The sequence below is a fragment of the Camelus dromedarius genome, chromosome X (assembly GCF_036321535.1).
Source record: "Camelus dromedarius isolate mCamDro1 chromosome X, mCamDro1.pat, whole genome shotgun sequence".
Taxonomy (NCBI): domain Eukaryota; kingdom Metazoa; phylum Chordata; class Mammalia; order Artiodactyla; family Camelidae; genus Camelus; species Camelus dromedarius.
The window spans coordinates 2,845,325-2,862,926 of NC_087472.1; the positions used below are offsets into that span (position 1 = coordinate 2,845,325).

The following is a 17,602-nucleotide window of genomic DNA, read 5'->3' on the forward strand; positions in this document are numbered from 1 at the left end:
GTAGCAATGCCTGCAGATAAAGAATAAAAGTAGCTTTCTTCAGGAGAGATGGTTGAGTAGCAAGACTAATAAATCAACGATTTATGACTCTAACCTTTGGGCATTATTTTTGATGGCTTCTCTGTCTATGAAAATAAGGAGCTGTGACAATAGAGAATTAGACAGAGATGAAAGCCAAAGAGTGGTAGAAGTTTCTAGCGGGAAAGAAAGAAACTTAATGCAGAGTGTAAGACATAAGTTAGAAACTGGTTACAATGGGAATTTTACAGGCATCACAAATGAAAAGTTGTCTAACCATTTGCAGCAAATGGAGTTGATGGTCACACAATACATAGTTCTGCAGCAGTAATACTAATCCAGTGTCCATGGTCTCCTAGGAGAGAAACAGAACAAGGAATATAATGTCAATTGGAGTGAAGTGAGGTTATATGACTTTCTGTGATTTTCTATTTTTAGGAGAGTTTAGACCATTTTCTCATCAATATATGGAAAGATGGTAGAGGTGGCAATGAGAAGAAGGCTGCAAAGATTTAGTGAAAATTCAGTTTCAGCTTCCACTTCTCTCACAAATTGGGTCTGTCCATTCCTTACCAGTGAGCTATGGCTCTTGGCAAGTGGAAAATTTCCCTGATCTTCCAAGGTCCTTTGAAGTAGAGTGCAAAGAAAGTGGGATCCTGGTTTAAGAATAGCAGGATATGCAGATGGTTAGTGATTGGAAGGAAAAATAGAAAGGCGACAGCTGATATTTCTAAAAAAGAGTAGATCTTAAATATTCTCACCATATACACACAGTGACTATGTGAGGTGATGGATGTGTTAACATGATTGTGGTAACCATTTTATAATGTATATATATAAAATCATCATGTTGTACAAAAATCACATTGTACAACCGAAATATACAATTTTTACTCATCAACCATGCATCAATAAAGCCAGGTGAAAAAGAATGGTAACAGCTGAGAAAAACTTTGGATTTTCTCCTGGTCCAAATCACCTTCTGACAAAGCTTCCATCCTAGCTCCCATCCTAAGGCCCCAGGTTCTGCCCTGGTCCTTAGCATGCCAGAGGTGCAGGGATCCAGAGTTCTGAGTTATGTATTCAACAGATATCTATCTGAAAGTACTGATAAAGCTAGTGAGAAAATAAAGAGGATAAAGAGTAGTAATGTTAGTAGTCAGAGAACTGGGGAACTTAAAATGCCAATTCTAGGTATTGTCAACCTCACCCTCTTCCCGGGGATACTTTGCTTACATAATTGCTAGGTAACATGTGCCACCTGCCACCTGTCAACAGAGAAACTTCCTAGGGTATATAGTGGACAGCCAGGTAATGATGCAAATAGATAATATAATAATAAGAGAACTAACCATCAAGCGTAACCTAAATAAATAAATAAATAAATAAATAAATAAATAAATAAATAAGTAAGTAAGTAAATAAATAAATAAATAAATAAAATTTTTGAATGGAGGCTTGGGACATGAGGACCCATAAAATACATTATAATCATAATTCTTGTTAATGGATTCAGATGACATACATTTTGGTCTGACAACTGCTTATGAAAATGATACAAAGTTACCAGAGTACCCAAAGACTGTTCAGGATTTTAAAAATGGTGTTAATTAAAGAGAAAGAAAGTAGCATAGGGACGTCTTTCCTCTGGTAGTGAGACTGAAATTATTCTACCTGTTTCCACCCTTGCACTGGAAAAAGTGGCTGTGTCCACACCAAGCCCTCACTTACTGATGGTTTCAGGCACAGGATGGAGGGGAGTGTTCATCTATTTTGAAAGTCTCTTAAATTGCCAGTTTCCTCTTATTCCATAAGGATACCATATTCCCAGATTCATTATAGAAAAGGGTCCATGTCTGTGGGTTTTTGCATAGGAGTCCATGATCAGGAATTCCCTGGAATATTTTTATGTAAAGTAGACAGGCGGGACACATAAACAACTCTAATAAGACTATTTCAAGGGCTAAATACAACTGAAAGTGGCATGTGGATTGTAATTCTCCAAAATACAGCATAATGGAGAGAAGGCAAAGAGCAAAGGGAGGACTAATAAACTTGAATGTCTTCAACTCCAGTACCGTGCAGTGTACCACAGCAGGCTCCCAGAAAGGGTCTGCATGGCTGAATCAAGTTCTAGCACCAAGCCAGAAATTCTTCCCCAAGCGCTATGTGTCATCTCTGCAAAGTGTAGGAAATGTATTAAGTACATTTCCCAGGAGGCAGGCTTAGGCTTATTATTTGGAAGATTTGATTTAAATGCCTCACAAAACAACAAAATTCATTTGTCAATTTGGAGGCAATCATCCTTGGAGAGTATACAAAGGCTCAATTTGTGAGGAAGGAATTGATTGCATTTCTAGAGTCGTCAGGTCAAAATCAAATTGCTTTTGGCCAAAGTTCACAGGATGCTTATGGAGGAAATGATCACTATGTGGTTTTCCCCAATAGTTTCGACTATGTAGAGAATAATATATAAAAAAAATGGATACTCATCACCCAACTTTTTTAAATCTTAAAAATTTTGCCATATTTATTTTCATATTAAAAAATTCTTTACATATAGATAAAGCCCCCTGTGTATCCTGACCCATTCTTCTCTCTTCCTCCTCAGAGATAATAATAACCATAAATTTACTGATGTTAGTCATTCCCATGTATACTCTAGACCTATACCTAAGGATATATATATCACATGAAATAGCAAATATCACAATAAATAGAAAATAGTGGTTTTCATGTTTTCAAACTATATAAAATGCATCACAGATTGTTTATCATTTTACAACTTATTTTAACTGTATTGAAAGCTATTCTTTTTGATGCATTTAACCTAATGGCAAAAAAAATAATTGTTTTCAATAGCAAAAAACCCTGGAAACAGCCTAAATGAACCTGCCGATAACATTTCTGATTTGTAGGATTTCCGCATGTTTAACTTTATTCAGATAGGACCAAATTACTCTTGTGATGGGTTATACCAATTTGTAATCCTGCTGGCAATGTGTGAGAGCTCCATCGTTTTCCACTTTTGCTAAGGATTCATATTGTCACACTTTGTGTTTGCCATTCTGATGTGTATAAAATTATAACTAACTGATATTATTTGCATTTTCCTGATAGTCTTTGAGGTTGAACACCTTTTTATGTGTTTAATGACCAATCTGTGCCACTTAAAGATAAAATGTTTTCGGCGCTACCTGCATCAGCAAAAGTAGAAACTCCATTTAGATACTATTTTCTCACGTTGCCACTCCTGAATTAGTTTCTTGCGGCGTGTATGTGATTGATGGTTCGTAGGTCATTTTGTCTGATTCTATCTCCAAGAAAAGCTGAGAATTTGAGTTTTGACTGTTAATTTTGGAAGGCAGAACTCATAATATGACCGATATCCATTCTACATTCTATTTCTAATTTCCTAAGGGGTGTGTGTATTTAATTATGAATAGATTTCAAAATTTTGCAACTTCTCTTTTGTCCCCTATTAAAATAGTTACATGATTTTTCTCCTTTAATCTGTTAATGTGTCTAATTACATTAATAGGTTTTCCTAGTTATTAGGCCATCTTTATATTCCCTGGAAAAATCAAACTTGATAATGATGTTTTTAAAATACATTTCTTGGTTCATTTCACTATTATTTTATTCATGCTTTTTTGTATCTCTGTTCACAGGTGTTCTCAAATTAAACCACTTCTCATCACCTCAACTGTTACTACTCTGGTTTAGGCCACCATTGTCTATGGCATATCCAATTGATTTCCCTGTCTCTACTCTCATTTCCCTACAGTCTATTCTCTACAGGGTGGCAGTGATTATATATATATATATATATGATATAGACACACACACCAAAGTAGAGAAAATAGTTTAATGAAACCTCATGTATCCATCACCTAGCTTCAAAAATTATCAACTTTTTTGGCCAATCTTATTTAATCTATATTTCTACTCCTACCCCAACTGTTTTCCCCATTTTCTTTCTTTTTCTTGATTAAGCTTATTGTCAGTTTTCTATATTGTTTGTGTTGTCAAAGCAACCTGTTTTTGTTGTTGTTGTTGTTCATCTGTATTACTTCTTTTTTGTTTTCTGTTTCACTAATTTTTGGTTTTGCATGGATCATTATTTTCTTTACTTCTCTTAGGGTACTCTGTGGTCCTTCTTGTTTCTTGAGGTAGATTAGCTTAGTTTTCCTTTTTCTAAAAGGCTATATTTAAGGTTTCTTTATGGCTATAAATTTTCTTCTAAATAGTGCTTGAAGAGTTCACTACCAGATTTCATATATAAGCATTTTCACTGTTGTTCAGGTCTAAGTATTTTCTAATATCCTTTATGGTTTCTTCTTTGTGTCTTGAAATTTTTGTAGTGGGTTTTCAAATATAAAACTTTGTTGTCAATTTCTAAATCAATGCCTTGTATTAAAACAAGATGGTCTATAGGATATGAAATCTTTTTTGTGTTTCTTGAGATTTGCTTTAACGGCTTAGCATTTGATCATCTATTTTTAGTAAAAAATGTTTTACTAAGTGTTAAGTAGATAAGTCTGTGTATTCCTTAGTTCATGCTTGTCAATTATGTTCTTCATATATTTTAATCATACAAATTGTTGGTCTGATTGCTCTTTCATTTATTAAGAGTCCAAGGCTTTGTCACATTTTCTCCTTGTAATTCATTGTTTGCCTTACATGTTTTGAGTCCACGTTATCCATACATAAAAATTAAGAATTATTTTTTCACTTGATATAATCCATTTTAGTGTAATATTTCATCCTGAAGAAATGTATTTGTCTTACACTCCATTCTGTCTGTATTCTATAGATCTACCACTTTATTTTGATTAGGATTTGCCCATACATACATTTCTATCACTTCACTTTCAAATTGTGTTTTTATGTATCCTTAAGATATTACTATTGTATATACATAACATATAGTTACATTATTATTTATTAGTTATATTCTTTGTTTCTAATATTTTATTTTATGTATTCTTTTCCTCTATGTTTTTATCTGCTTTACTTTATCTTGCTTTCTAATTTTTTAACATTTTTATTAATTTATAATATTTTACAATGTTGTGTCAAATTACAGTGTAGAGCACAATTTTTCAGTTATACATGAACATATATATATTCATTGTCACGTTTTTTTCTCTGTGAGCTACCACAAGATCTTGTGTATATTTCCCTGTGCTATATAGTATAATCTTGTTTATCTATTCTACAATTTTGAAATCCCATCTATCCCTTCCCACCCTCTGCCCCCGTGGCAACCACAAGTTTCTATTCTATGTCTATGAGTCTGTTTCTGTTTTGTAATTATGCTTTGTTTGTGTGGGGTTTTTTTTAGATTCCACATATGAGCCATCTCATATCGTATTTTTTGTTCTCTTTCTGGCTTACTTCACTTAGAATGACATTCTCCAGGAGCATCCATGTTGCTGCAAATGGCATTATGTTGTCGGTTTTTATGGCTGAGTAGTATTCCATTGTATAAATATGCCACTTCTTCTTTATCCAGTCATCTGTTGATGGACATTTAGGCTATTTCCATGTCTTGGCTATTGTAAACAGTGCTGCTATGAACATTGGGGTGCAGGTGTCATCCTGAAGTAGGGTTCCTTCTGGATATATACCCAGGAGCGGGATTCCTGGGTCCCATGGTAAGTCTATTCCTAGCCTTTTGAGGAATCTCCATACTGTTTTCCACAGTGGCTGCACCAAACTGCATTCCCACCAGCAGTGTAGGAGGGTTCCCTTTTGTCCACAGCCTCTCCAGCACTTGTCATTTGTGGATTTTTGAATGATGGCCATTCTGACTGGTGTGAGGTGATACCTCATTGTAGTTTTGATTTGCATTTCTCTGGTAATTAGTGATATTGATCATTTGCATTTCTTCCTTGGAGAATTGCTTGTTTAGGTCTGCTGCCCATATTTGGATTTGGTTGTTTGTTTGTTTCTTATTAAGTTGTATGAGCTGCTTATATATTCTGGAGATCAAGACTTGTCAGTTTCATTTGCAAAAATTTTTTCTCATTCTGTAGGTTGTCTTTTTATTTTACTTACGGTTTCCTTTGCTGTGCAGAAGCTTGTAAGTTTCATTAGGTCCCATTGGTTTATTCTTGCTTTTATTTTTATTGTTTGAATAGACTATTCTAGGAGCACATTTTTGAGATGTATGTGAGATAATGTTTTGCCTATATTTTCTTCAAGGAGGTTTATTGTATCTGGTCTTGTGTTTAAGTCTTTGATCCATTTTGAGTTTATTTTTGTGTATGGTGTAAGGGAGTTTTCTAGCTTCATTGCTTTACATGCTGCTATCCAGTTTTCCCAACACCATTTGCTGAAGAGACTGTCTTTATTCCATTGTATATTCTTGCCTCCTTTGTCGAAGATGAGTTGACCAAAAGTTTGTGAGTTCATTTCTGGGCTGTCTATTCTGTTCCATTGGTCTATATGTCTGTTTTTGTACCAATGCCATGCTGTCTTGATGACTGTAGCTCTATAGTATTGTCTGAAGTCTGGGAGAGTTATTCCTCCAGCCTCTTTCTTTCTCTTCAGTAATGCTTTGGCAATTCTAGGTCTTTTGTAGTTCCATATAAATTTTATTATGATTCGTTCTCATTCTGTGAAATATGTCCTGGGTAATTGGATAGGGATTGCATTAAATCTGTAGATTGCCTTGGGCAGTGTGACCATTTTAACAATATTGATTCTTCCAATCCAGGAGCATGGGATATCTTTCCATTTTTTAAAGTCTTGTTTAATTTCCTCCATCAATGGTTTACAGTTGTCTGTGTATAATTTTTTCACCTCCTTGGTTATATTTATTCCTAGGTATTTTATTACTTTGGGTGCTGTTTTAAAGGGGATTATTTCTTTACTTTCTTTTTCTGTTGATTCATTGTTAGTGTAAAGAAATGCCACTGATTTTTGAACGTGAATCTTGTAGCCTGCTAGCTTACTGAATTCTTCGATCAGCTCTAGTAGTGTTTGTGTGGACCCTTTAGGGTTTTCTATATATAGTATCTTGTCATCTGCATACAGTGACACTTTTACCTTTTCTTTTCCAATTTGGATCCTTTTAATTTCTGTCTCTTGTCTAATTACTGTGGCTAGGACTTCCAAGACTATGTTGAATAGGAGTGGTGATAGCTGGCAGCCTTGTCTTGTTCCAGATTTTAGTGGGAAGCTTTTGAGTTTTTCACCCTTGAGTACTATGCTGGCTGTAGGTTTGTCATATATGCCTTTTATCATGTTGAGATATGTTCCCTCTATACCCACTTTGGTGAGAGTTTTTACCATAAATAGGTGTTGAATTTTATCAAATGCTTTTTCTACATCTATTGAGATGAACAAGTGGTTTTTGTCCTTTTTCTTGTTGATGTGATGTGTTACATTGATTGATTTGCGTATGTTGCACCACGCTTGTGTCCCTGGGATGAACCCCACTTGGTCATGATGTATAATCTTTTTATGTGTTGTTGGATTCTGTTTGCTAATATTTTGGTGAGGATTTTGGTGTCTATGTTCATCAGTGATATTGGCCTATAATTCTCTTTTTGTGGTAGCGTCTTTGCCTGGTTTTGGTATCGGGGTGATGGTGGCTTCATAGAATGAGTTTGGGAGTATTCCCTCCTTTTCAATCTTCTGGAAGAGTTTGAGAATGACTGGTGTGAGTTCTTATTTGTGTGTTTGGTAGAATTCCCCGGTGAAGCCGTCTGGTCCTGGACTTTTATTTGCAGGGAGTTTTTTAATTGCTATTTGTATTTAATTTCTAGTGATCGATTTGTTCAAATGGTCAGTTTCTTCTTGATTCAGCCTTGGTGGACAGTATGTTTCCAGAAACTTGTCCATCTCCTCTAGGTTATCCAGTTTGGTTCCATATAGTTTTTCATAATATTCTCGTATGATATTCTGTATTTCTATTTTATTAGTTGTAATTTATTCATTTTCCTTTCTTATTATGCTAATTTGTGCTCTCTCTTTTTTCTTCTTTGTGAGTTTGGCCAGAGGTTTCTCGATTTTATTTACTTTTTCAAAAAACCAGCTTTTGGTTTGATTGATTTTTCCTATGGTTCTTTTAATCTCTATTGTATTTGTTTCCTGCTTAATCTTTATAATTTCCTTCCTTCTGCTTTTTAAGGTATTTTGTTCTTCTTTTTCTAGCTCTTTTAGTTGGTGGGTTAAATTGTTTATTTCAGATTGTTCTTCTTTTTTGAGGAAGGCCTGTATTGCTATAAACTTACCTCTTAGAACTGCCTTTGCTGTGTCCCATAAATTCTGTGTGGTTGTGCTTTCATTTTCATTTGTCTCAAGGTATTTTTTAATTTCAGCTTTGATTTCCTCATTGACCCATTGGTTTTTTAATAGCATATTGTTTAATCTCCATGCTTTCCTTTTTTTCTCCTCTGTTTCTCTGTTGTTGATTTCTAGTTTCATGGCATTGTGGTCAGTAAAGATGCTTGAGATAATTTTTATCTTCTTAAAATTGCTGAGTTTTCTTTTGTGCCCAAGTACATGATCAATCCTAGAAAATGTTCCATGTGCACTTGAAATAAATGTATATCCTATTTTTGGGGGGTGTAATGCTCTGAAAATATCTACCAAATCTAATTTTTCTATTGTATTATTTAGTTTCTCTGTTGCCTCATTTATTTTCTGTTTGGAAGATCTGTGTAGTGATGTTAATGTGGTGTTAAAACCTCCAACTATGATTGTATTCCCATCAATATCCCCCGTTATCTCTGTTAGTAATTGTTTTATGTATTTAGGTGCTCCTATATTGGGTGCATATATCTTAATGAGTGTAATATCCTCATTGTGTATCACTCCTTTAATCATTATAAAATGTCCTTCTTTATTTTTCTTTATGGCCTTTGTTTTAAAGTTCATTTTGTCTGAAATCAGTACTGCACACCTGCTTTTTTGGCTTTTCCATTTGCATGGAATATCCTTTTCCATCCTTTCACTCTCAATCTTTAGAATTTTATTAGATTATGCTAAATCTTTCCCTTTTATCCTCCATGGTATTATACTTCTCTTTCATTTTTAAAATCATTTATATGTTAGATATTTTCCAGTTAACTAATCTCTCTTCAATAATATCTAATCTTCTGTGCAACATATCCATGAAGTTTTTATTTTCAGTGACTGTTTTTCTTTTACAGAATGTCTGCTTCAACAAACCTTTTAAAAATCTGTTTTTTCTCACTCCCATCCCATAATGTTTAGATCTTTTTCTTGTGTTCTCAATCTTCCCTTTAATACCTTTATCATTTCAATCATAGTTCCTTTATAATATCTATTTGATTATTCTGTTATGTGAGGTTCTTGGAGAGGGTATAATTCAGTTATATATTGTATCAGCTGACACTTGCTTATGACCATTTCCTTAAGTGTTTTGTTGTAGATTTTGAAAATATTTTCAGCAAGCATTTATTTATGACTATGTCCCTTCAGAGTGTTTACTTTTATAAGTCAATCTAGAAGTATCTCCTCCTGAGACCTATTTTTATGGCAGTTTCTCAGTATGTAAACCCCAAACCAAGTGTACATTTAAATATCAATCCCATATAAGATGAGGCTTAAAGTTGCTAAATCTCAGTAGAAATGCTTCCCCTAAACCCCTCTCCATTTCAGAATTCATTCCTGGATAGACAGGTTTCCTTTCTGAATTTTCATGTTGTGGGCTGGTTTTGTCTAGTTCATTTTATCTAATTCACCCTTTTGCTGAGGCCTTCAGGGTCTTGGTTTTATGTGGGAGTCTAATTCCAACTTTACACATGGCAGAGTCCTACATATGTTGTCCTGATATAATTATTGATAAAGCCTCTTCTCACTCTCAAAAATGTTCTAGTTTAGACAATAAATTATATAATCTCCTAATCCTTAGACAGGAATCTGATTGGTGTGCTGGTGGAGGAGAAAAGCCAGACTGGCTAATTTGTAGAGAGGCAAGTAGTTGGAAAAAAGCTCAGAGAAGAAGACAAGGACCAATTTATGAAGTGCTTTTTAGGTAGTGGAAAGTATTGGGGTTTATTCTAGGTATGATTGAAAGCCATTAAGGGATTTTAAGCCAAAGGATTTTAAGCAGCTTCTGGTAGCTTCTTTATTTTACCTGACTACCTAGATATGTCCCCTATGCCTTGTGTAGTTCAGTGGTCAGTCAAAGACTGGGCAAAGTTTTACTCAGATTTTGGGACTTACCCTCTCAGTGGTTCTCTTTTTTCCAAGGTCTCCCTGAATTCTCAGCTCTTTGGCCAGCTTTAAGCTCTGTCTTCTGAGGTATTAAGCCAATGAGTTTTCTGATTTCTGCCAAACTCACAATCATCACTGACCACAGTTCTGTCATCTGTCATTTAGTGGAAGAATTCCCTATTGTTTGTGCCTACATTTTTTTCCCAGAGCCCTAGAGTCTTCCTTATGTATGTTGTTGTCAGCCAGGAATTGGGGAAGAGTATAGATTCAGATTTGTGTTGCCATCACTTCTGTGACTCTCTTGCTTCCAGGACTCCCACCCCTAAATTTCCATATTATTGGCCACTTTGAGTCATTAAGGCTGTGGTATCTACCACAGAAATCCCACAAACACAATTTTAACCTGTTGCTGCTGCTTTCATTCATTCCTCATTGATTTCAGATAGTATCTATCTATCAATCTATCCATCTACTTATCTATATTTTTGGTTCAAATTTTATAATTAATAGCTATAGGAAGGTATCAGATAATTTAGTCTACTTTCACCAAAACCTGGAATAGTTATTGTTATTTTAATTTCTATTTGGATGAACAGCAATTTTGAAAATTTTCTCCATGCTTATTAGCAATTCTTACCCATTTCATGAATTTTCTGTTCATGGCATTTACCCATTTTTCTATTTGTTTGCTTGTTTTTATCTTATTTATCTGTAAGATTTCCTTATTTATTAAAGATAATAAGATATTAACTCATTAGACATATTGTTATTTTGAGAATCAAATAAAATGTGTTTTAAAATTTAAGGTTTTGGTTTTATGTTGATTGTTACATTGGCCTTTAATGTTCATATGCGATCATTTAGTAAAAGAGACAAGGTAAGGAGTTTGTTCTTATTAGAGATGGCACTGCATAGAGAAGTGGGCTCTTGCCTTTTCATAAGGCAAAGTTTATGTTCAGCTTGTATGATGTGCAGGTCACTGCTGGCAGTGACCTTCCCAAGGAAAATCTTGTCAGACACATTATCTATATACTTATGGATCACCATTGCATTATTTCTCAATCATAATCATTTGCTATACTCACCAGTAACTACTCTTAATAAACTGCTGCTTCTCTACATCAGAGGAAATACTGCAAAGTAATTAATATTTGCTAAGGGTACTGTGGGTCCCCACTAGAACTCTACTGAAACATTGTTCTCTCTCTCTTTTCATCCCTAGGAGTACACCATTGATGTATTTTTTCGACAGACCTGGCATGATGAGAGACTGAAATTTGATGGGCCCATGAAAATCCTTCCACTGAATAATCTCCTGGCTAGTAAGATCTGGACCCCTGACACCTTCTTCCACAATGGCAAGAAATCTGTGGCCCATAATATGACCACGCCTAACAAGCTGCTCAGACTGGTGGACAATGGAACCCTCCTCTACACAATGAGGTTAGAAAGTGGTTCCTCTCATATAAAGTATCCCAGGGGTAGGACCAGGGTTGAAAGTGGCATGTTTTAGGCTATCTATTGAAAATTCTGTCAAGGTTACAGATTAGAAATGCACATATAGGCATATACTTGCTAACACATTTGCAGGTATGCATACTCATATACACACACACCCACACACACATAAAAATAGACTGTTGGCCAACAGGCAGATGAAAATGCTCAATGTTGTTAATTATTAGAGAAATTCAAATCAAAACCATAATGAGGTGTCACCTCACACCAGTCAAAACGGCCATCATTAAATACTGGAGATGGTGTAGAGAAAAGGGAACCCTCCTACACTTTTGGTGGAAATGTAAATTGATATAGCCACTATGGGAAACAGTATGGAGGTTCCTTAAAAAACTAAAAGTAGAGCTAATATATGATACAGCAATCCCACTCCTGGGCATATACCCAGAAAAGATGAAAACTAATTCAAAGAGATACATGCACCCCAATGTTCACAGCATCACTACTTATAATAACCAAGACATGGAAACAATACAAGTGCCCTTCAACAGATGATTGCCTTAAGAAAATGTGATACAATGGAATATTACTCAGTCATAAAAAAGAATGAAATATTGCCATTTGCTATAGAACAGATGGACCCAGAAAATACCATACTAAGTGAAGTAAGTCAGACAGACAAAGACAAATATTATATGATATCACTTATATGTAGAATCTAAAAAATAATACAAATGAATCTATATACAAAACCAAAACAGCCTCACACTCATAGAAAACAAACTTATGTTTATCAAAGGGTAAAAGGAGGTGAGGAGGGATAAATTAGAAGTATAGGGTTAACAGATGCAAATTACTATACATAAAATATGTAAGTAACAAGGATTTACTGTATAACACAGGGAATTATATCCAATATCTTATAATAACCTATAATGGAAAATAATCTGAAATATATATATGTGAAGTATATATATGTGAAATATATATGAATCAGTTGATATATTCCTGAAACAAATAGAATATTGTAAATCAACTATATTTCAATTAAAAAATAGTTGGCCACAAGAACATTCTCAGACACACAAGAGATATATGTTCACAATGTATAAATGTATGCATACCCATAGATACATGTGGACTAATACATAGGCATATACATAGTTGAGGACAGTTAAATACACAGACTCACAACCATATATACAGGCATGAATACTATGACAGTCAGAATAGCCTAGGTTTAACTGCAGCAACAAACTATCCCTATGATGCAGAATTGTGAGAATCAAGTGTGATAATGATAGGTATTTTATGAAAAATACAATGTACACATATACAGTGTATACAAAATACATGTATACATATACATATACATATACATATACATATACAAGATTACAGCAACATATATCTTATGCCATGTTGCCTGGGAATGCTGAGGAGTTTGATATAAGTCAATACCCAAACAACTTGAGAAAAGATCTTTTAAGATATATATAAAAATGTATTTCATACTTTTCTACTCCCAAAGCATAAAAACTATCACAATTTTATGTTTCTCATGACTCGTTATTATCATTAGTTTTTAGGTTTTGAAATTTTCTTTTAAAAAAATAACTCTGAACATATTTCCAGTTCAGTAAAATTCTTTGCCCTGACACTAAAAAACTTTCTTGGTTCTTGTTTCATGATTTTGTTGGTTCCTCTGCTGTCAGTTATATAGTTATTTATTATCTCTTCCCAGATCTTTTATATACACACACACACAGACACACACACACAGATACACACACGTCAGTTGATCAAGGAGAAGAGGGTAGAAGAAAGCAAGACTATGAGAAGGGAGAAAAAGAGTAGAAAAGTAGAGATGATAAAGAGAAGATGAAGTAAAATAAAAAGGCTAGATATTAGGATATCCTAAAAGAAACAAGAGAAATTAGAGAAAAGTATGCAGAAGGTGGGAAGAAAGAAGACATAGAGAAGTAAGGGAAGGGATACAGGAGGGAGAGAAACTGTGGGTGGAATAAAGATTAGCGTTATTCATTCATTTATTTCTTTATTCACCAAACATGTTTTGACTTCCTAATACATATACGGCTCCAGACTAGATTCTGGGTATGCAAACATTAATCAGATATAATCTTTGCTTTAAGACAGTCACACTATAATAGGAGAGAAAGGCTAATAGATAATCACAAAAAATTAACTGAAATTAAAAAGTTATGGGTAATTATGAAAGAATAGAAAAGAGTCATCTAATTTATTCTTTTGGGTCAAGTTGGGCAAAGAGTCCCTGAAGGAGGCAACATGTAAGTTCCTGATTATTAGTATTGGCATTCATTTTTATATTATTAGATAAGTAGAATGTAGTCAAGAAAATTGTAGGTGGAAAGTAAAGGGAACAGAGGAAGGATATCCCAGGCAGAGAAAACCAAGTGAGCAGCTGCAGGAATTTGAATGGTATATTACAAGAAAGAGAATGACATGGTCAGTTTATATACATATAGCACCCTAGTTACCATGTAATTAATGCATTTGAAGGGAACAAGACTGCAAACAGGGAAGCTGGTTAGGAGATAGCTTAAATAATCTAGATGAAAAGTGGTGAATTCAGAGAAGTGGATTAAGATGGAGAAAGGGAGATAACACTGAGGAAATAGTAAAGACAGCCAAAGTCAAGGTAGAAGATACCCAAGTAAAATGAGTGGTTGATGGTGTTATGAACTGGGGTAGATCATATAAGATTTAGGAAAAATTTAGATAAAATAAATCTGCAAGGTTAATTTTGGGCAAGATAAATTTAAGAAGATTGTAGATTATCCAGGGACAGAAGTCTAATAGCAGTTGGATATACGAGTTGTAAGATCAAGAGAGAGACAGAAACAAGAGATGTAAAATTTGGTATTGTCAGTATGGTGGGACAACCATGTGAATAATGTGATTATTTCACAAAAGTATGTAGAGTGAGAAGAAAATCATGCCAAGATCCAATCATTATCATTAAGGCAGAAGAGGAGAGAGAGGGACCTATGAAGGAGACCAAGAATGAAAAGCAAGGAAGGTATTAATAGAACCACTAGTGTGCAGTATATTGAAAGCTAAGCGTGGTAGTCAGTACTCCTACTTCCAATATTTCCAGTTCATTTCCCTCTGAGTATGTGGTAGTATTTCACTTTCATAGAGCGTTGAATTTAGGTATGGACAAATGACTTGCTTTGGTTAACCAGATGTAAGTGGAAATAACATGTGTGATTTCTGAGTGAGGATTGGAAACTTTGAAAAGCCAGTACATGATTTTCCATGTTCCTCTACCCTGGCTACAGTGACTAGCATTACGCCAGGTGGTCTTGGCTCTGTCATTCTGTGTCCCTTATTAAAGATGACATAGAAGAGAGCATCCCTCCCCACAACCTGAGATAGACAAATAGTGTGAATGAGAAATAAACCTTCGTTGTTTTAGGACACTGAGATTTTAGGATTGTTTGTTACTGTATATTAATCTAACTCATTTTGACAAATATGTCAAAGGAGCAAAGGGTTTCAAAAAGATGAGTGATTGATAATAATAACACCAATAATAGCATAATAAGTATAACACTTACCATCAATATAGTACTTACAATGTGGTAGGCACTTTTCTAATCACTCTACTTATGTAATCTTTATTAACAACTTTATAAGATAGATACTATTATTCCTACTTTACAGATGCAGAATCTGACACACAGAGTGGGTAACAACATTTTCTAAGATCTCTTAGGTGGTAAATGGTCAGGGGATGGTATCAAAACTACACTGAAAGTTTTACTTGTAAAGAAAGAGGGATACCTCTTCTCACATTCCACGAAAGGACATGATGTTAAGATATAAATTCCGAGAAAGAGGTGGGGAGGAGGTTATATGTATGAAGGAGAATTTGAAGAGACTAGAGCATAATAGAGGAATAGACAGAAGAGAGATATACTTGTAATATAGTGCATAAAAGAGAAGAGTTTGAAGAGGAGATGAGAGTGTACACAATTGTGGAAAGAATGGAATTATGTAGATATAAGCAGAAGAGAAGATGTATAGAATGAGGTGGTTGGAAGGATGAAATAATGATGATGACATGTGGAAGGCTAAAAGGCAGTAAGAAAATGTAAGAGGAACTAGCGGGAAGAGTGATGGACAGAAAAGGAAATGAACACAGAAAAATTGAGAATAGTACAGAATGAGAAGAACAGGATAGTGGAGAAACAGAATTATAAAAAGAAAAGTGAATACAGAATAAGTTTGAGTTTTTGAAGAGGGGTAGAAAAGAGAAAAGAAAGGAGATGGAAGGATGGGAATGTTGAAATATGGACATGGAAACAGCCTAAATGTCCATCAACAGATGACTGGATTAAAGAAGAAGTGGTATATTTATACAATGGAATACTACTCAGCCATAAAAACCGACAACATAATGCCATTTGCAGCAACATGGATGTCCCTGGAGAATGTCATTCTACGTGAAGTAAGCCAGAAAGAGAAAGAAAAATACCATATGAGATCACTCATATGTGGAATCTAAACAAACAAACAAACAAACAAAACAAAGCATAAATATAAAACAGAAACAGACTCACAGACATAGAATATAAACTTGTGGTTGCCAAGGGGGTGGGGGGTGGGAAGGGATAGACTGGGATTTCAAAATTGTAGAATAGATAAACAAGATTATACTGTATAGCACAGGGAAATATACACAAGATCTTATGGTAGCTCACAGAGAAAAAAATGTGACAATGAATATATATATATTCATGTATAACTGAAAAATTGTGCTCTACACTGGAACTTGACACAGCATTGTAAAATGATTATAAATCAATAAAAAATGTTTAAAAAAAGACAAAAAAAGAAAAGCGAATACAGGATAAGTTTGAGTTTTTGAAGAGGGGTAGAAAAGAGAAAAGAAAGGAGATGGAAGGATGGGAATGTTGAAATATGAAGAGAGTATGCGGATTGAGAAGGGCAGAAACAGACTAAAAGATTAGTCACATGAAAATAGAGTTGGATGAATGGGAAGATGACCATTGGGTCCTTCATTCTAGTCTGAACTGGACAAGAAAGTGGAGTTTGATATGATAAGAGCCTATGTAGAATGTCCTTGTGCTTATTCTCAAGTTCAGAACAGAAGAGATACAGAAGTTCAGAAGCATGATGAAGCTATTGGTTCCCTTGCACAGTCAATGCTTCACCTTGAACTCAGGAAAGTGGATCTAGAGGGAAACCTAAGTTTAAGACTTAAGATAAAAGCTTGGCTCTATTAATCACCCCACAATTTATTCACCTAGTGACCTTTTGCAGGACAAAAACTATGTGCTTTCTCATTTGGTAATAATGTAGCTGCTGTCTGTCTTGCAGACACATGAAAAGCACAAATTGGATAAGATCTAAAGAACACTTAGAATTTTTCAGCAAGTGTCACTCTACAGCATTCCTATCATCATTTTGACTCTCGGAAGTTGTATCTGTTTGTATTCCATGGGAAAATTACAGAAGGACAGCTTCTTAGAAAAATCTGACCAAGGATTGCATTGCTATGTAACTAGGGCAGTTTAGAATAAAGCCTTTCCTTGCTTCATCTTGGGACTTCAGGACAACCATAAAAATACAGGCTAAAGCTCATTATCTGCTGTTTGCTTCAGCAGCACACATACTAAAATTGGAACAATACAGAAAAGATGAACAGAGTCCAGCTCAAGATGATATACACATTTGTGAAGTATTTTCCATTTTTAAGATACTAATATATAGGGAACTTCATTTCTATTAATGTCATCTTATTTCTTAATGAAGATATGGGTAAATATGTTCATTTTAATATTATTTATATTTATTATATATAAATGTTGCATAATATATAATACAATAAAAATGTTCCACTGATTATTTGAGTAAAAGG

The 17,602-nt window shown here is 34.5% G+C and overlaps 1 protein-coding gene and 1 pseudogene across 2 annotated transcripts in view; both read left to right on the plus strand.

Annotated features, from left to right (window-relative positions):
* GABRA3 (gamma-aminobutyric acid type A receptor subunit alpha3) overlaps window positions 1–17,602 on the plus strand; it is a 234,763-nt gene that overhangs the window by 149,405 nt on the left and 67,756 nt on the right. For both annotated transcript variants that reach the window (XM_064482791.1, XM_010992048.3), the window contains exon 5: window positions 11,438–11,658. In XM_064482791.1, the coding sequence (XP_064338861.1) occupies window positions 11,438–11,658 (221 nt within the window). The remainder of the gene's footprint in view (window positions 1–11,437; window positions 11,659–17,602) is intronic.
* LOC116151064 (U6 spliceosomal RNA) lies at window positions 17,337–17,437 on the plus strand (annotated as a pseudogene).